Source organism: Bufo bufo, chromosome 9 (genome assembly GCF_905171765.1).
Source record: "Bufo bufo chromosome 9, aBufBuf1.1, whole genome shotgun sequence".
In the NCBI taxonomy this organism is placed as follows: domain Eukaryota; kingdom Metazoa; phylum Chordata; class Amphibia; order Anura; family Bufonidae; genus Bufo; species Bufo bufo.
The window spans coordinates 71,434,917-71,456,178 of NC_053397.1; the positions used below are offsets into that span (position 1 = coordinate 71,434,917).

Genomic DNA, 21,262 nt, shown 5'->3' on the forward strand with positions numbered 1-21,262 from the left:
GGTCGTCTGAATGAGCCCTAATAATACTATCTTCTAATGGACAACCTGTCGTAACACATCCATTGGTAGCAGGTCTAGTAATTATTCGAACTAAAGGCACCACCCTGTCCTATGCCAAGTGAGGGATCATTCACACGACCATACTTTCAGTCCGCCTCCGACCCACATTTTTTACAGATCGCACATGGACCAATTCATTTCTATGAGGCCTCAAAAAATGCCGGCAACACACGGATGTCATCCGTGTGCTGTCCGCATCCCTGCACGTGCGCCACAAATTATAGAACATGTCCTTTTCTTGTCTGTTTTGCGGAGAAGAATAGGCATTTTTTAAATTGATGCTCATGGACCGCACCAGTATTTTGTGGATCTGCAGACAATAAAACGAATACGAATATATTGCCCTAAAATAGTTTCTGTAGGCAACGTGCTTTGCATTATTTACCCTCTTGAATTTGGTCACAAATAGTGTATATCATCCGGACCTTTCACACCGTAGCTTACAACGAGTCTTCAGTCAAGACTTGGCCAACGCCCAACACAAATATTAATCCTTGTCTTATATGCACTTGAGAAATAAATATTGCTTTTTTAGGCTACATGCACACGACCGTATGTGTTTTGTGGTCCGCAAATTGTGTTTTTTTTGCGGGGCTACGGAATGGACATACGGATGCTGTCCGCATCCATATGTCCGTTCTGTGGTCCCGCAAAAAAGATAGAATATGTCCCATACGGTGTGCTGTGCTCATTTTTTGCGGACCCATCAAAATGAATGGGTCCGAATCCTACCTGAAAAAACAAAACAAAAAAAAACACGGAACAGACACGGAAACAAAATACGTTTGTGCGCCCTTAATGTGTTTTTATCTTAGCATGGGTCACAGAAATAAATATGTCAATCCATTCCAACCATGTTGCAGATAAAAGCCAGGAGGGACCACATCTTACCCCATCGTATCCCCATTGGAAAATATTTACTGATCATGTTTAATTAATCTATATACTTTGTAATTTCGTAATCATAATATACATTCGACAACCTCACAAGTCATACATCAGAATTCACAGTGAGGCCCAGTTGTCAAGGATCTTGCACTGTTCTCATTTGGTTGATTTGTACCTGTATCAGGTTTGATGTACTAAATATCCGACAGAAATACACAGTGTAATGTCAGGGTGTTGGCGGGCCAGTCCTTCTATGAAAAGCTGAAAAAGTATCCAAACCCTGTAAAGGCGGCGCCATCGGCGCCATCAGCTCTAATTAGCAAACAGACAAAACGATAGGAATGATCTGACTAAATGTCACTTCCAGGCTGTCCACAAAGAAAGACGACAAGACACAATGGAGAGGCCTAATTCCAGGACTTACTTCTCGTAGTCATTCCTGCAGTAGAGCTTCTTGTCTCTGTAGAAGCAGCTGCTCTCCAGGGGTTCCTTGCAGGCGCAGCACTGGGCACACTGCTCATGCCAGAGACTGTCACTGATCCGCAGAAGGAAGCGGTCACAGATCACACGTTCACAGCCCTCACATACCCACTTCTGGTCCAGAGCTGGCCCTGTAAAGTAACAGCAAGTCACTCTCTGCTCCATGCAGTGCATAACGTATGGGGGACATTACAAACCCCCCTTTCAGAATGACTTTAAAGTCAGTTTTGCTTTGTGTTTGCATTAGGCCTCCTGCACACGACCGTATGGCTTTTTCAGTGTTTTGCGGTCAGTTTTTCACGGATCCGTTGTTCCGTTTTTTGTTTCCGTTGTGTTTCCGTTCCGTTTTTCCGTATGGCATATACAGTATACAGTAATTACATAGATAAAATTGGGCTGGGCATAACATTTTCAATAGACGGTTCCGCAAAAATGGAACGGAAACGGAAGACATACGGATGCATTCCATTTTTTTGCGGACCCATTGACTTGAATGGAGCCACGGAACGTGATTTGCGGGCAATAATAGGACATGTTCTATCTTTAAACGGAACGGAAAAATGGAAACACAGAAACGGAATGTATACGGAGTACATTCAGTTTTTATTGCGGAACCATTGAAATTAATGGTTCCGTATACGGAACGCAAAAAACGGCCAGTAAACAGGGGGAAAAAAACGGTCGTGTGCAGGAGGCCTTAAGCAGGGCACAGTGGGGCAGGTATATTAACCACTTCCTGCCTTCCCAGACCAATAACTTTTTTTATTTTTCCATTCACATAGCTGTATGGGCTTGGTTTTTTTGCTGGACAAGTTGCACTTTCTTAATAGCACCATTTAATATTGCATACGATGTAGTGGGAAGCTGGGGGGAAAAGAAGTTCCAGATAGGGTAGAATTGAAAAATAAAGCACAATTCCAACACAGTTTTATAGGTTAGGTTTTTACTGTGTTCTTTACATGGTAAAACTGACCTGTGTCTTTCAATCTCGGTGTCTGATCAATTAGAGCAATGCCACATTCAGAGGTTTTTTTGTGTTTTAATACTTAAAAAAAAAAAAATACAGAAAAATTATTTTATTTATTTATTTATTTTTGCATTGTCATATTCTGACCCCCCACAACCTTTTTTAGTTACATCTATGGAGATATGTGAGAGCTGATTTTCTGCTGGGCGATCGGTAGTTTGTATTTTGGAGTGGACTTGATCACTTTTTTACATTTTTTGGGGAGGTGAAGCAATAAAAAAAAAAAATGGATCTGCCATATTTTTCCGTTATGCCACTTAATCATATGGGACAAATACATTTATATTTCAATAGTACAGGTGTTTTTGGACGCATTGGTGCCTATGATCATTTTTATTTATTTTAATATGGGGGAAGGGGTTGAATAGAATTTTTATATTTTTTTTTATTTGACTTTTTTTCTCTTTTGTACAGCCTCCCTAAGGGAACATGCAGTCACCTGATCACTTCTCTTATAGACTACAATGAATTACCATTGAAGTCTATGGGATATTTGCTATGTTTTTATGGAGCCCTATCACAGCCAGTTCCTATAGGAACTATTGCTGTGGTAGTATTGGATCCTTCAGAGGGACAGTGAATGAACAGCTCCTTGAGGGGGAGCAATTGGGGCCCTGGGAGCCACCTCAGATGCCATGGTAACAATTGCCCAATGCATCTGAGGGGTTAAATGTCTGCGATCGGCCGATTGTGGACACTGTCCTTCAGGTGTTTCAGTAGTATTAGTAGTAGTACCGGTAGTAGTAGTAAAGTAGTAATATTAGACTGTAGACAAATCAATATTCCCTACTACTGTATACCTGGAGCACATCACTGTACAGGAGGTCTAATCATTAGGGAACATACCAGTACATTACAAGCACTGGTGCCAGTCTGCAGTCACTCAGCCTTCCTCCACACAGGGCATGGATGGGTAAAGAAATAGACCTACGGGTAGAGATTTCTACTAAACAAACAGTAGATAGATGTGTAATCAGTGAGATCCGAGCGGCTCTGCTGGTAATTGCCCATTCCAAGGGATTATCTGTGTAATTCAACTAGATCTTTATTATGTAATATCTATCCATCTATGTATCTATTATCTATCTAATATATATATCACATCTCTCTGGGACAATACCTCCTTATAGTATAAAATGTAACTATTCTATTTTATGTTCATGAACACTGTTATCACATCAATAAACCTAGAAGAGATATATATATAGTGTATACACAGTATAAGGAGTTCTGATGAATGGAGGGGACTGACCCCTGTCCACACACATATCCTGAGCTGCTTCTGACCCCGCGTTTTCTCTCAGCTCAGGGAATGGGTTATTCAGGAGGCAGAAGCTGCGGGAAGGGTTAATTCTCTTTATTACTTTCCTGCAGTCCGAGTTGTGCGCCCATCTGAGCCCCGATTATTGTTACTATTACTACTACTATATCCAGTGCCCGGACCCGATTATTACTACTATACCCAATGCCCGGACCCGCATTATTACTACTATACCCAGTGTCCGGACCCGCATTATTACTACTATACCCAGTGCCCGGACCCGCATTACTACTATCTCCAATGCCCGGCCCCGCATTATTACTACCATCTCCAATGCCCGGCCCCGCATTATTACTACTATCTCCAGTGCCCCGCATTATTACTACTATCTCCAGTGCCCCACATTATTACTACTATCTCCAGTGCCCCACATTATTACTACTATCTCCAATGCCCGGCCCCGATTATTACTATTATCTCCAGTGCCCCGCATTATTACTACTATCTCCAGTGACGGGCCCCGATTATTACTACTATCACTATAGAGGAGAAGTTTTTGTTTCCTGATATACAGTATGTGACAGGAATGTCTGTAGATTCATCACAGAATATTAATACCGCAGCACTGAGCAGACAGAAATCGTTCTATGTGTGAACTACATTAATGGTAAAATGTCACATTCATTCTGAAGCAACGGAGGTTGTTATTAGTATTGGTATTAGTATTATTGGAATAATAATAATAATATTTTTATTATTGTTATTATTCAGATGATTTCTTTATAAATAATAATAATTATAAGAAGCAGGATGATGGGAATAATGGGGGTAGTAATGTAGGACACACAGGACTCTGCAGACAAGCCGGATCACCCCCAGGTCGCAGCAGTAAATACAGGACACTCACCGAATAAGGAAAGAGTCGCCGACTTGTCGATGACATTCTGTATGTTTTCCTCCATTTTAAGCCCATCAAGCATTGTGGAACTGAGGAGAAGAAATGTGCACCCGTCATATAGAAGCACAGCCCATCCAAATATCAGCTAAACCTGCTCTGTGTGTGAGAGGTTCTCATCACCTAACAGAGAAAGAGAAAGAAAGAAAGAAGAGAGAAAGAAAGAAAGAAGAGAGAAAGAAAGAAAGAAGAGAGAAAGAAGAGAGAAAGAAAGAAAGAAGAGAGAAAGAAGAGAGAAAGAAAGAAAGAAAGAAGAGAGAAAGAAGAGAGAAAGAAAGAAAGAAAGAAAGAAAGAAAGAAAGAAAGAAAGAAAGAAAGAAAGAAAGAAAGAAAGAAAGAAAGAAAATAGATAATAGTAAAAATACGGACTACATAGACGTACATAAAAGAAAAAAGAAAGATAATAGATATAAAGTATATATAAAGTATAGATAGATATAAAGTATGGATAGAGAGATCTTATAGTCATAAATGAACATTGGATCATAGATTCTGTTTCCATCTAATCATAAGGGTAAAGCTACAGGAATAAAAACTATTTGTTCCAAAAAAATATTGGAAAAGATTTCCGATATAAATAGCCATTACTTTTACAAAATCTATATTTACTATACTTTAGTGTGTTTATATATTCTATTTAATTTACTGTATTATACATGTATCTATATTTACTATGGCGTATATATATATATATATATATATTTACACTATGCATTATTGCACATATTTCCATTACTTTTACAAAATCTATATTTACTATATATATATATATATATATATATATATATATATACACACACATACACACACACATACACATGTACACACTGTATCTACAGTATATTTACGATACTTTTGTGTGAATATATTTGCACTATACATTATTGCATTGTGCAGTCATATATGGATTCTAGGACACATTTGGCTTTTACTGTCATTTCAGGCACATGGAGGTACCGGGACCAGTAAGTGCAGCTTCTTACACATAGAATTAGAGATATGACAGCTAGAAGTTATTACATATACAAGATAGGGGATGTACAATTGGATACAATGTATTGAATAGCTATAGATACATTCATGTAATACATTTCTTACATACAATAGATACAGTAAATGACATCGGAGGAGCTATAACAAAGCAGAGAAGAGGCTGGATAGTGAAGCACATTAGGCAGTGACAGGTATTGATGGTGGCACCCCTGGGGCAGGGGAGCAGAGCACTCACCAGCTGGATGGACAGGGCAGCTCCTGCAGACACTGGCAGCCTGGACTGGGTATACTGGTATAAGAGGGAGCAGTGCAGCTCCTGTCCTGAGACTTGTCTCCTCCTCCAGGCTACAGGTTACCCTGGAGCCCTGCCCAGCTGTGTGCCTACTGGTCACTGGGATCCAGCCTCTGACACCTGTCACTCTTCACTGGTCACTCTGCTGGGACCCTGGAGCCATGTGATGCCTACAGGACAGAGACCAGAGGAGATCCTTCAGGCTTCCTCATTCCTCACTTCTGCTTCTTCTCACAGGCACTAGTTCCTTGCAATGTATCCTCCAGTACTTCTCCTACTCCCTGGGACTCTGGGAGGGAAAACTTCCTGATGTTCCTTCCAATTTTCCTTCTATCTTTCCTCTCCCACATCCCCCCTCCTACTTCTTCTCCACTCTCTGCTGAAATCTTAGGTCTTGCACAAATCTAAATCTCTTTCACAGTCCCTCAGTTATCTGGTATCTCACATTGCAGTGTGTATGAGTAACTCCTATAGGTCCCATCTCATTGTAAACCTCCACAGGAGTCACCTGAAGAGACTGAAAAGGTTTTATGGTTCTTTGTGTTATGGCTTACATAATAAAGTTGTAGGAACATACTGTAGGGGAGAATGGCTGGAAGGGGTGAAGATGTCCACCATAGAGATACCTGCGGACCTATATCATGAGGGCATTTCAACAATTCATTTTGTTACCACAGTTTCTGTGGCAAGGATTTTCTAACAATGTATTCCTAAATTATAGCAGCCTAAGGGGTCCAGCACACGACCATATCAGGTTTTTGTTGTCCGCAAAACACAGATACCACCCAAGAGCCTGCCGCCATTTTTTTTCTCCTACAGAGCTGACCTATCCGTGTCCGCAAAACGGACAAGAATAGGACGTTCAATTTTTTTGTGTGGCTGTGGAACGGACTTAAAGGGGTTTTCCCATCACAGACAATGGGAGCATATAGCTAGGATAGGTGCGGGTCCCACATAACGGAGCGGGGAAAGGTGGTGGAGGGCACACTGTGCATGCGCATCCATCCTCCATTCATTTTTATGGGGCTGCCGAAAATTGCCGAGCATTGGCTCAGCTATTTCCGTCAGCCCCATAGAAATGAATGGGAGCGGTGGCCACGCAATCGCTGTATGGGGAGAGCGCTTGGTGGTTGCCCGGGGTCCTCCAGCCACCACTCTCCCCTCTCTGTTCTCGGCGTAGGTGCAGGTCCCAGAGGTGGGACCCGCACCTATAAGACAATGGTGGCATATCCTAGCTATATGCCCCTATTGTCTGTGATGGGAATATACCTATAAGGATGTGTCCGCATCTTTTGTGGCCTCTTTGAGATGAATGGGTCCACATATGATCTCCAAAAAATGCAGATCGGATGCGGACCAATACTAAGGTCGTGTGCAGGAGTCCTTAGGTTGCCTTAACAAGTGATTAAAAATCCAGTGGGGAAAAAAAACGCAGCGGTTTTCGGTGCGTTTCTGCAGCAACAAAAACGAACAAAAAGTACAATAAAGCCACATGTATTGCATGCAGTTTTTGCTGCGAAAAAACCATCAGATTTCAACCTCTCCACTGCAGGAGCAGTCCGCTCTATAAATTGACATGCTGCGGATTTTAAATCCACAATGTCGCACCTTTCTCATCCACTTTGCTCGTGCTGTACAACTCTGCGGATTTCCCACATGAAAAACCGTGATGGCAAATCCGCAGCTAATCAGTCACGTGTGACCCTGACCCCTTAGAGATCTCTACACACATTTAAACTGAATTTTTTTTTTTTTTGAGGGGGGGGGGGTAGAAACTCCAAATTAACTATATTTGTTTCTTATTGGTCATCTGCGCATTTCACCACACTTTTTCTGTCACTTTTCTTTTGCAGTGTGTTTTACCACTTGCATTTTCTTTTCTTCCATAAAAAACCGATGCAAAAAATGCCACAAAAACGTGAGAGTGCAGAAAAATACCAGTTAAAAAACTTGTGTGTGAAGTGAACCCACCTTTAGGGTGCTGCCACAAATTGTCTTTTTAGGGGAGGGCTACACGGCGGCATGTGTTGCACAATTCATGTGGCACCAATGTAGTGCAACATTCTTTAGAATGATAGTCAATGTGTAGACATGAGACATGCTGCGTCTGCGTCCCGAACAATCCATCCAAGTTGGACTGTCGTAGTAGCAGTATGTCTCAGTGCAACACCATTGACTATCATTATAAAAAAATGTCACGAGACATTGGTGCGACATGAATGTCATGCTTCTCAAGTCGCAGTGCAGTTGTACCCTTGCTGTCGTGCGACCTATTGACGCATGATACATGTTGCCATGTAGCCCTAGCCTTATAGTGTATTGTGGCTTGTAAAATATTAATTCTGGCTTTTTATTTTTTATTACAAGCGTTTTTAGGGGTGTCTTTTTTTCAGGTGTTCTATGGGAAGACTCCTAAAAACAACATGCATACCCAGAGTACGAAAAAGTGAAGTGAAGGAAGCCTAAGAACACATTCACACTATTGGTCAGCATTTTACATCAGTATTTGAAGGCCAAACACAGGAGTGGGTCCAAACTAGGCAAGAGGTGCAAATCTTTCCATTGTACCTTTTCTCTCTTCATGTTCCTCTCCTGATTTTGGCTTACAATTACTGATCAGAATACAGAAGTATGAACAGGACCTTACATGGAATTGTATATATTCTACTCAGTTTCATAGAGCCTTCCCTTTTTCTACAGTCATAAAAAATGATTGTGCCAATTTCTCATATGGTTAGATAGGATTTTTTTTTTTTTTTTGCAATAATAATTCCACGAGGCTTTTTTTTTTTTTTGTGGTGCAAAAATCCATTGCATTTGTTTGCTTTTCCAAAAATTCTGCAGTCAGGTGTTACATTTAAAGGGATTGTCCCATCTGAACATTTATAGCATATCACTAGGGTATGCCATAAATGCCTGATAGGTGCAGTCCTACCTCTGGAACCTGCTTCTATTTCCAGAACAGGGCCCCACTGGGAATGTACAGGGCAGGGCACATGTGTGGCATCCTCTGCGCACACCGCTATGGGACATTTCTGAAAATAGCCAAGGAAGCGCACTTAGCTACTTTTGGAACTCTCATAGCAGTGAATGGGGAGCAAGCCCTGCAGGTGTGACCACTGACCACCCTTTAATTGCATGCTTTGCTACATTAATAGCCAAGCTAGCACTCAGCTTTAGGCCTAGTTCACACGAACGTATGGCTTTTTCAGTGTTTTGCGGTCCGTTTTTCACAGATACGTTGTTCCGTTTTTTGTTTCCGTTGTGTTTCCGTTTGGCATATACAGTATACAGTAATTACATAGAAAAAATTGGGCTGGGCATAAAATTTTCAATAGATGGTTCAGCAAAAACTGAACAGATACGGAAGACATACGGATGCATTTTTTTTGCGGACCCATTGACTTGAATGGAGCCACGGAACGTGATTTGCGGCCAAATATAGGACATGTTCTATCTTTCAACGGAACGGAAAAATGGAAACGGAATGCATACGGAACAGATTCAGTTTTTTTTGCGGAACCATTGAAATGAATGGTTCCGTATACAGAACACAAAAAAAGGCCCGTACACTCGCAAAAAAACCTAAAACGTTTGTGTGAACTAGGCCTTAGGCTACATGCACACGACCGTATGGCATCCTTTTTTTTTTTGCAGATCCATTGTAATAATGCCTATCCTTGTCCGCAAACTAGAAGAAAAAAAAAAGGACATGCACTATTTTTTGGGCGGAGCAACGGAATGGACATACTGATGCGGACAGCACACGATTTTTGCGGACCCATTGAAATGAATGGGTCCGCATCATATCCGCCAAAAAAAACGGAACAGACATAAAATACGGTTGTGTGCATGAGGCTTTATTCGGAAGTACTTTAGCAGTGAATGGAGGGGTGGCTGTACATGCACAGCTTGCACTCCATTCTCTTCAGAGGTCTATTTTTGAGATCGGAGCAGATCCTAGAGGTGGAAGCTGCACCTTTGGGACATATCTCTAAGTCTATAGTCAAATATAAAATGCACTGCATACAACGCATTTTGGTTCACAGCTGTTTGGGTCATTGTTTTTTTTTTTCTTAATACTGCATCCTCTGGGTTTGACTTTTTTCTGACATTTTTCCCAGTGGATTCTCTGTATGAAATACATGTAAAAATGACAAAATAAAAATGGCACCAAAACACCTATTATGCTCAGTCCACATAGAATAGTTTCCTCCGGCCAGGTGCTTTACATCTGATGTCCAGTATGTGCACTCCAGTGTCCATAGCCTAAAAGAGCTGGAAAGGAACGCTGAATGCAGAACTAGGAGACATCCTGGGTCACAACTGATGTGCTGGATGCCATGAGCAATCCCATAGAAATCGTTGGCATCTGTTCCGGCATCAGTTTCCCTCCAACTTTTCTGTAGTATGGATGGCCGGATATACATGAACCTCAAGCATTTTTTGGTGCCAGCAGATTTACAATCATTTACACCAAAATTGACATTAATTATGGCGCAAATCTATGTCTGCTTATAAAAAGGACTGATTTGCGTTTTCTGGCACAAAACCCCCCCACTAAAATGGAGCAGCAACGCACTTCACTGCACAGTAGGTGGGTGGGATATCACTGCAAGAAACAGTGAAGCTACCACAGCTCTACACCGGGGGGGGGGGAACCTTAAAGGGATTCTATCATCCGGATTTTAGCTACAGAGCTTTTCACATCAGTCTCCTCGATTTAGTTTAAAATATACTAGTTTTACCCCCATATGTCTTGTCATTTAGGCTAAAAATCGCTTTTATTCATATGCAAATTACCTCTCTAAGGAACCCAAGGGGTGGACAGCTGTTGGAGCCCAGCCGCGCCCATTATCTCGGAGCCCAGCACCACACCGCTGTTAATTATTCACTCCTCTCCTCGACGACTTTTTTTCTAATGCGCCGTAATCTCGCGCATGTGCCCTGGATCTACTCATCTGGGCCGGCGCGTCGTCCTGGCAGAAGCCTCACCGAACCAAGCGCACATGCGCCAGCTGTCTGCGCACTTGGATTGGTGAGGCTGCTGCCAGGACGAGTGGATTCAGGGCGCATGCGCAAGATTACGGCGCACTAGAAAAAAAAAATAATAAATCAGCGAGGAAAGGAGTGAATAATTTACAGCGGGGCGGTGGTGGGCTCCAAGATAATGGGCGCGGATGGGCTCCAACGGCCAGCCCCTTGGGCTCCTTAGAGAGGTAATTTGCATATAAATAAAAGCGATTTTTAGCCTAAATGACAAGACATATGGGGGTAAGACTAGTATATTTTAAACTAAATCGAGGAGACTGATGTGATGATGTGAAAAGCTCTGTAGCTAAAATCCGGATGACAGAAGCCCTTTAATAAGGGGAGGACCTCAGATACATACTGTAGGTAAAGTTACTCTTTGATTGTGACACCAAGATTTTTTGGGGAAGTTTTAAAGGTTTTTATCAAATTTTCCTGGCTGCATCAACCGTGGAGCATATACAGTAAGGGTAGATTCACACTCATCAGATCTAGTAGGCTGTTCCAGCAGAGGACAGCCTGCCAGAGTTCACCTTATCCGTTCTAGCCGGATACTGACGGTCATCGCCAGCACCTATTGACTATAATGGGATCTGGCTGCGATCCAGCCGCTTCCCAGCACTCATGCCGGAAACTGGCCAGATCACCGGATCCCATTATAGTCAATAGCGTCGGGCAGTGAACAACAGTATCCACCTAGACCAGATCTGGTGAACTCTGGCAGAACAACCTACCAAATGCAAGCTTGGTGAAAAACCTTTTCAGCTTGTACTGTGTACACTAGCCGTTATCTCCAGTTATCTCCTTATCACAGGGTAGGATTACAATGAAAGATAAGACTATAAAGATGGAGGCAGTCACAGGATCCAAAAGTAAAAACATCAGATTTTCCCCTAAGACTTAATAATAATAAAAAAAAGTATACATAATTGCTATTGCTGCATTCATGATATCCTGAACTATAAAATGATGGTGCTATTTAAAACACACGGTGAAACCTGTAAAGACAAAGAAACAATGGCAGAATTGCTGGGTTTTTTTTGTTCATCTCACCTCCCCAAAAATCATACGCACCTCAAAATAGTACCAATGACAAGGACCTCTCATCCCACATAAAATAAGCCTTAACAAAGCTCTATCAATGGATTAATAAAAAGGTATTGCTCTCAGGGTATGGAAACACAATTTTTTTTTTAATATTATGACTGCTTTGGGACACATTTTTTTTTTTATAAATAACAATATCCCCTTTAGTGTGTTGCAGCACAAACTGGGCATTATTATTGTCAAAGGTACATTATTACTGTCTAAGAGGCTCAAAGGGGGCATAATTACTCTGTAGGAGCCAAGACAGTGAGCATTATTACTGTGTGGGGCACGGTTATTGTGTGGGGTGTAAAAGGGGCAATATTATGTTTGGGGGGAATGAGAAGATCACAAATTATTTTGTGAGACTAAAAGGTAAGCACTGATACCTCAATTTCAGTAGGTGGTACTGCCATAACTCCTGTGCAGCACGCCCACTGTCTTGGGGTCATATTTGATTCGGATCCTTCATTTGTTCCCCATATACAATCACATGCTTGCTCTTGTCGTCTGCACCTCAAGAACATCTCCAGAATCTGCCCTTTTCTCAAGGTGGAAATGGCCAAAACTCTTGTTGTTGCTTTGATTCATTCTCGTCTTGATTACTGCAACTCATTACTAGTTGCTCTTCCCCTCACTAAACTCTCCCCTCGTTAATCTGTCCTAAATGCAGCAGCCAGGCTCATCTATCTGTCCAACCACTATGCCAATGCCTCTATCCTGTGCAAGTTACTTCACCAGGCTACAGTTCAGACTTTTCACCCTCAACCACAAAGCTCTCCACAGTGCTGTATCTCCATACATCTCCTCCCCAATTTCAGTTTACCACCCTACTCACGCTATCCATTCTGCCAATGATCTAAGATTAACATCCTCCATAATTTGAACCTCTCACTCCTGTCTTCAAGACTTTTCTCAAGCTGCACGTACTCTCTGGAATGCACATCCCCGGACAAATAATATTATTGTAGTGTAGTATTGCTATGTGTGGCACAATACTATCTGCTATTAATGTTGGGGGGCACAATATTTCTGGCACTATTGTTGGACATCAGTTGGATAGAGAGTTTGTGTAGGGTTGGAAAAGGGTAAGAAGTATGCTAGAAAAGAGAGAGACCAAAGATGTTTGTGTTGAAAATTCTGCAACACAAATTGTGGCTGGAAATGTTGTCATGGTGGACTGGGTTAGATGGAAAAGATGAGAAAAGTGAATGACTCCAGAGAACAGAGCACCACATTGTATCGTACTCACTATACTATATGGTCCACAGAACTTGTATCTACCATTATATGGCCATTGTATGGTGGTCTTTGTATAGTGATTTTTTATTCAGTAACAGTTTATGGTATAGCTGTATTATTTTGGCCTTCCATAGCAGTATTATTAATAGCATTGGTCTTTGTATAGTCACTGTGACTACAGTATATAGTTGTATGTGACTGATGTTATTGGTACAATATTTCAGAATTTGGAGCACCAATTTTACTTTGGCCCAAGACCAACCTTCGTCTAAAACTGACCCTGTACATGAGACTGATCGGCAGTACCAGGTCTGTAGAGGCAAGCTGCTGCGCCTGTGTAAACAATAAAGATGCTAATCAGCAGTGATCCCAAGGGTTGGACCCCCACTGATCATAAAGATAATCCACAAAGTTAAAGAGATTTGGCATATTTTCAATACTGTAAATGATGACTATTAGCGATGACAAACATTTTGTCTATAGTACATATGTTTTGAATGCTGAAATTATTGAGATCTGGCTTAACCAGCACATACTGTACAGTGGTCTAGTTTAGTGTAATATATTTTCTTCAATGCTGTTGCCAAGAGGAAATTTTGGGGACAGTGACGCGCTATCCACCCCTTCCTTGCCTCTCACCTCTGTGAGATCTGTCACTATCTCACACAAGCTACCAGCCGATACTTGAAGCCAACTTTGAATTCCTGTTTTAAAATAGTTTTCAATTTAAAAATAAAAATAATAAATCGAATGCTGAAGTTATTCATGGTGATAACTCATTTCAACTCGCCGTAGACCATACATTTGAATACCATATGGAAACATCTCCATACAGTATTCAAACAAAGTTTTGACTGAAGCGACTTAGGATCTAGGATCCGAAGCTTGTTTCGCTCATCACTAATCAGCACTACAGCTAGCTATACAGACACTGCTGCAAGGTGAGGGGATAACAAGTTAAGACACCCATCACCACACTTCAGGACAGGCACACTCTAAAGCCTACATTTCACAAGTGAACACTTATAGCTACAATTGCCGGCTTATTGCTGTAAGCAAGAGAATTAGGAGAGAGAGACTTTGTCAGCTAGAATACTTCTGAGTGCCATCAATTGCCATCTAACCAGCCACCATACCTCAACATCTTGTGACAGAAACTGCACTTTGTACCTACTATTACTGGATTTACGGCAAGTTTTCTTTGTACTCAGTAAAGAGAGACATTTGATGTGCTTCTTTATAGGTCTGATACCTTTATACCATCTGTTCGCTGCACCAAACCCCAGGGAGCGATGGCCTGAGGGAGTACACCGTGACACAACACCTCATCAGGACCACTACCATTCCCATCTTTTGCACCAGCTCCTCAGTGGGTCGCTGCATATATGTAACAAGACAACAGAGGTCATGGTAATTAACTAAATCAGAGGCACCAGGCTGAGGAGTATGCAATGGATAGACTGAGGAGAACTCTTCGGATACAGGCTTCATAGCATGGACTGAGCCCTAGTCTTCCAAGATGGCTCAGCAACTGTCGCATCTGACATTACTGCTTGTCATAGAGAGATCTGCTCGGGAGAATTGCATATATTTGAGATAATTATGTGGCTTGCATCTAGAGGAAGAGATGGCTTCCTCTTAAGGGATATTGAGAGATTGGGATCCTTGGTCCAGCTCAGTTACACCACTATTAAAACCTGCCTTGCACGACTATGTACTGTACCTCCATTTCATTTGGATGCATTTAACAACTTTACCAGTAAAAGAACTATGAGTTATTTGTTATCAGTCTCCTACCTATTATTTGCATATTAACACCAACAGTACCCAACCTTTCACCAACCAGGAGACTCATGAGTGGGTGTGCCCTGAGAAGAAATACTACTTATATTATCCCAGTGCAAACCCTTCATCACTGCACCACCGTGAGAATACCACCTCCATCCAGTTCACTACAGCTCCCATCATCTCCACACTACCCTTAGGCTGCTGCATCTCCTTTTATCGATATACACTCACCTAAAGAATTATTAGGAACACCATACTAATACGGTGTTGGACCCCCTTTTGCCTTCAGAACTGCCTTAATTCTACGTGGCATTGATTCAACAAGGTGCTGATAGCATTCTTTAGAAATGTTGGCCCATATTGATAGGATAGCATCTTGCAGTTGATGGAGATTTGAGGGATGCGCATCCAGGGCACGAAGCTCCCATCCTACCACATCCCAAAGATGCTCTATTGAGTTGAGATATGGTGACTGTGGGGGCCTTTTTAGTACAGTGAACTCATTGTCATGTTCAAGAAACCAATTTGAAATGATTCAAGCTTTGTGACATGGTGCATTATCCTGCTGGAAGTAGCCATCAGAGGATGGATACATGTTCTCATTCTGTTTGCGCCAAATTCGGACTCAACCATTTGAATGTCTCAACAGAAATCGAGGCTCATCAGACCAGGCAACATTTTTCCAGTCTTCAACAGTCCAATTTTGGTGAGCTCGTGCAAATTGTAGCCTCTTTTTCCTATTTGTAGTGGAGATGAGTGGTACCCGGTGGGGTCTTCTGCTGTTGTAGTCCATCCGCCTCAAGGTTGTGCGTGTTGTGGCTTCACAAATGCTTTGCTGCATACCTCGGTTGTAACGAGTGGTTATTTCAGTCAACGTTGCTCTTCTATCAGCTTGAATCATTCGGCCCATTCTCCTCTGACCTCTAGCATCCACAAGGCATTTTTGCCCACAGGACTGCCGCATACTGGATGTTTTTCCCTTTTCACACCATTCTTTGTAAACCCTAGAAATGGTTGTGCGTGAAAATCCCAGTAACTGAGCAGATTGTGAAATACTCAGACCGGCACGTCTGGCACCAACAACCATGCCACGCTCAAAATTACTTAAATCACCTTTCTTTCCCATTCTGACATTCAGTTGGTAGTTCAGGAGATTGTCTTGACCAGGACCACACCCCCAAATGCATTGAAGCAACTGCCATGTGATTGGTTGACTAGATAATTGCATTAATGAGAAATAGAACAGGTGTTCCTAATAATTCTTTAGGTGAGTGTATAACACATGCACCTTTCATTTTAATTTCATCATCTTAGCTACTTTTATTGCACACACTAGACTTATAAACAAAGACTAATAGCTAAGCAACCCATAAGAAAAAGACACTAATTGCAGATTCCTGTGTAACAGGCAGTGGACATGGACCCACTGTGCCAACTAATCGGTTTGGCTTTGTGCTAACCTTAAGACCATTGTCCTCCCGGTTCCCTTGTATTCACCCTTTAACTACTATACAGGGATCTGGACTTTGCTGCAGAAAACTAACCAGGCTGCTGCCTTCTGGAATAGTCCCAATGTAGTTGGAAGCTGACCAATGGGTCTGAAGGAGCAGACAATACTCATAGTCAGGAGACAGGCCAGGATCAGGGCAGACAAAGTTTGTGCATATCCGTAAATCAAATCCGCAGTCAGGGCAGGGAGTGGAGGATCAGAGTTGGTAAACAGGCAGCGTTCATACACAAGGAGACAGACAAAAAAGTAAGCCTTCACTGGGACTAGCAAACACTAGAATACCTAAGCTTAGGCAAAGGGGTGCAACAAAGTGCCCAGAATAAATAGGATTGTAGATGAGCAAGTTAGTCAGGGAAGGTTAACCTTTACAGTACTACAGTGAAGTTTCACTGAATTATAGCCCTAATACAAGCAGAGTGAGTGGAACGATGCCCACCCGGGATGGTGGAGGAGCAGGGGACACGGATCGCCAGTGGAACAGATTGGCTCCAAATGTGGTTGTCTTCTGCAGGACTTTTGTGAGCCTGTTCTATTTGGAGCTCAAATTTGCTTTAGAGCCTGGGCCCACCTGTGGGTACTCTGGGGGCCTATCCATACTTGACCATAGCCTTAGTTATAATGTAGCTACACACTGAATCAAGAATGTACAAAATTGTTAAAACCCGCATGTAATTTTGTAAAGCACATAGTGTTGGAACAAGGGACCGGAGAGAGAGATCTATAGAGACAGTCCATGTGGAAATCTGCTGCAGAATGCCCCAGAATGTGGAGGTGCCATCAACATCCTTTATGCTGGTCATTGGAAGGTTATGTCATGGTAGGTGCTTGGTATATCATAGAACTGATTCACAAAATTCAAGTTATAGTGAGAGAGTTGTAGTGAATGAGAGTGATGGAGGATCAGTGGAGTATTTTTGAAATCACATCCATCTAGTGGAACAACAAGTAACCATGTGGCCCTGTATCACAAGTTGAAATTGGGCACCACGAGCACTCAACAAAACGTATTGTCTTGGTCTCTACTGTATCTTTTTCCCCTTAGACCAATTTCTCACGGTCAGTAAACTAAAACCAGTGGAAAAAATACAGAAGATGCACACATTTTTCCATTAGATTTTTTTATCTGTAGGTTTCACTCCTGGTTTTGGCTTACAAATACTGATAAAAAATACTGACCAAATACCGACTGGTATTTGGTCACACAATACTGTGTGAAAGTGGCTTAACTTTTAGGGTAAACATTTTTTTCCTTGTACAGAATATGAAAAGCAGAATTCATTTTTCAGTGTCTAGTTCAGTGTCCTATCACTCAATGGAATTACTGCGAGCACCCCATCTGTTGGGCTCCCCCTAGCTGCTATGGATGTTACCCTGGTCGTCCTGCCCATGCATTGTATAGTACTTGGCTAATGCCAGATAAAGCTTTTTATTACTTGTGTCAGATGCTCTCTCTTTGCCATTCCCGATACAGTTGTGACTACTGAAGCACATGGTCTACAGCTCCTATATGACAACCTCTTCTAGACAGAGATGACTTTTTTTTTTTTTTTTATGACTTGTACCTATTCCTTGACTGATAAAGGTGTTTGTTTTTTTCCCTTTTCTCCCATTTTACCTTCATTTTATGTTTCCAAAAATACTGCAGCCAGTCAATACGGAAACATAAACCATGCAATTTGTGTTCCCTTTTTCTTCACTTTTGGGTCAGTGGCCTTTTTTCATAACACTTGCTCTAATTGTGACTTTTTTTCTATGAATGTTTCCTTATGCATAACGTTGTAAAATATGTCAATATAAAAAAGGTAGAGGAGATGTATAAAAGTTCCTAAAAGATAAAAAAAAGTCTTCATTGCCAAATCACAGCTTTTATTTTTGAAGTGCACTATAAAAAAAATAAATGAGGTGTGCTGTGGTCGCTATGGGCAAGAAAGGCGTTATTTATTTTAGACAATTTTAGAAATCTGCACCTATGCGTGGAGGAAGTCTATGGTCATTTCTAGAGATGAGCTAATCGAAGCTGACAAAGTCAAATTCATTCCGAATTTCAGAAAAAAAAAATTGATTCTGAACGAATGCGAATTTCCTTGCGCTTCGTCGTAAACGAAACGCAATTTTTCCTAACATGGGGGCTAGCCGGCTTCAATGGCAGCTAAAATGGTGGCTAGACCTATTGTCTATTACTGATGTATAATACAATGCAAGTGTGGTGCGATGCATTTCTTCCATTTACCTAAACGTGTCTATGGTTCTTTGTTAATTGGGGATAGCCCTTGGAATTATATATGGCTATTCTGTCATTCTCTATTATGACTATTTAGTCACTTTCTACTTCTTTATACACCGCTATATGATAGATCCCCTTTGGTGCCCATACTTTACCATCTCCCAAGATGGCTGCTGATAGATCATCTTTGCGCTATTATGCAAGGTTTGTGTCACTTTTTCCACTTGTATTGGCGCCGCACGAACGCTCTTTTTCTTATTCAGCGCTTGCTTATTGTGGCCATAAAGTTAACTACGCCGATTAGTGCATTCTATATCCTTTTTTTTGGGCCCTTTTCTAGCAGACCGGACGGTGCGATCATGTGACGTGCACATCACACATCTATTTTGCAAGTACGTTGACACGCCCACCCTGCGCTTACCGAGATAGTCCAGCATTCCAAGCCTCACATTCGAATACTTCCGCCCACCTGGGCGGACATGTGATGTTTGGCCACCAATTAGGAACCCCTGAATGGTACTTAATATGGCACTCCACAATGCAGGCTAGCGCCGGCAACACTTGATATGTGGTCCTGTTAGTGGTAAGTGTTTGAGCCTATGGCTCCACCATGATTTTTACTATAGGGCATTATCTATAGTGTTACTCCTCTCTATAGCTGTAAGGCTTTCCACTGTTCTTGAAACTCTTTTCCACTATTGTCTTTGTCTCCTGTTTAGACGACCTTGGTGGTCCCCATCACATATCTGATCTGACTATCATACCACGCCTACTTACTTTTTGCATGGGCTGTCGTTTGGATATATCTTTATTCACTCTGGCCCCATGTTATTGTATTGTTCATATGCCATGAAGCATGCCATCATGTATATATTATGTAACATGCCATTATGTCTTTAAAAACTAATAAAGCTTATATATGGCTTGGTTTTTTGTATAAATCATGTCCATATTGTATCGTTATATACAAATCATGTAAAAGGGGTATTTTAGTAATACTGGTAATTTATTATTATTCTTATATTCTTTTTTTTGTCAGCCTGAAGGGCTTATATTAGCCCAAAACGTTGCAAGCAACTTGTGTACCACTGTGCCCGGCTGAAATAATATGAAATAAATTATCACTTATTATCACGGAGTGCTGTCTAAAAATTTGTGTGATAGCTAAAATGGTGGCTACATGTGTGAGGACATTGGGCAAGAAACTCTGGGAAGGCGGGATGACCCATAATGCCATGCATGCAGCCAATCAGCAGCCCGGTGATGTCACAGCCTTATAAATACGACGGCCATCTTGGAGTCTGCCATTCACTATCGTACTTTGTTCAGGGACAGACGTGTTTGCAGGCGCTAGGGAGAGTGAAAGAAAAAGTAATTGAAAAAAAAAAAAGGGGAAAGAAGCGATTTACTACTGCAGGGAAAGGATAGCGAGAGGAATCATTTCACAGGCAGGGAGAAACGTGTGCAGATGCTAGAGAGAGTCATAGGAAAATCCTCATTGTGAAAAAAAGCGATTTACAAGTGCAGGGAAACATTACTTGGGGATCCAGATAGTCTCATAATACAGCTCTGTCATTCCAGCAATTTGTTATTGGGGTGCAAGTGCTATGTTAAAAAGTCTTTAGTGGCTTTTATCTGTGGAAAAAGAAAAATTTATATGCAGGTCACTTTTGCCGTTAACTGCGCTGATATCACTTAGTGGCCTATTTCAATACAATACGAGAAATATTTACGCAGGTCACTTTTGTTGTTATTTGCGCTAAAAGCATTTATTGCCATATTTCTAGAGAAAAATAGACTAAGTTCATATTGTGTAAGAAGGTACAAGGAATCATTGTGGATGATAGGTATATGTCAACGAGGTTCCTGGCTTCGGTGGAGTAAGAGCCGGTTTTTATGTGTCAGCAGCAGTTGCTGTTTGACACCTTAATACTTACAGGGAGTGCAGAATTATTAGGCAAGTTGTATTTTTGAGGATTAATTTTATTATTGAACCACCATGTTCTCAATGAACCCAAAAAACTCATTAATATCAAAGCTGAATATTTTTGGAAGTAGTTTTTAGTTTTAGCTATTTTAGGGGGATATCTGTGTGTGCAGGTGACTATTACTGTGCATATTTAGTAGGCAACTTAACAAAAAACAGATATATACCCATTTCAATTATTTATTTTTACCAGTGAAACCAATATAACATCTCAACATTCACAAATATACATTTCTGACATTCAAAAACAAAACAAAAACAAATCAGTGACCAATATAGCCACCTTTCTTTGCAAGGACACTCAAAATCCTGCCATCCATGGATTCTGTCAGTGTTTTGATCTGTTCACCATCAACATTGCGTGCAGCAGCAACCACAGCCTCCCAGACACTGTTCAGAGAGGTGTACTGTTTTCCCTCCTTGTAAATCTCACATTTG

At 41.4% G+C, this 21,262-nt stretch overlaps 1 protein-coding gene across 1 annotated transcript in view; it reads right to left on the minus strand.

Annotated features, from left to right (window-relative positions):
* LMX1A (LIM homeobox transcription factor 1 alpha) overlaps positions 1-6,147 on the minus strand; it is a 108,608-nt gene extending 102,461 nt beyond the window's left edge. Inside the window, exons 1-3 of the mRNA XM_040407322.1 lie at positions 5,900-6,147; positions 4,624-4,703; positions 1,373-1,559 (exon numbers count right to left, since the gene is read on the minus strand). Of these exons, the coding sequence (XP_040263256.1) occupies positions 1,373-1,559; positions 4,624-4,696 (260 nt within the window). The 5' untranslated portion in view covers positions 4,697-4,703; positions 5,900-6,147. The remainder of the gene's footprint in view (positions 1-1,372; positions 1,560-4,623; positions 4,704-5,899) is intronic.
* Between the last annotated feature and the right edge of the window lie 15,115 nt (positions 6,148-21,262).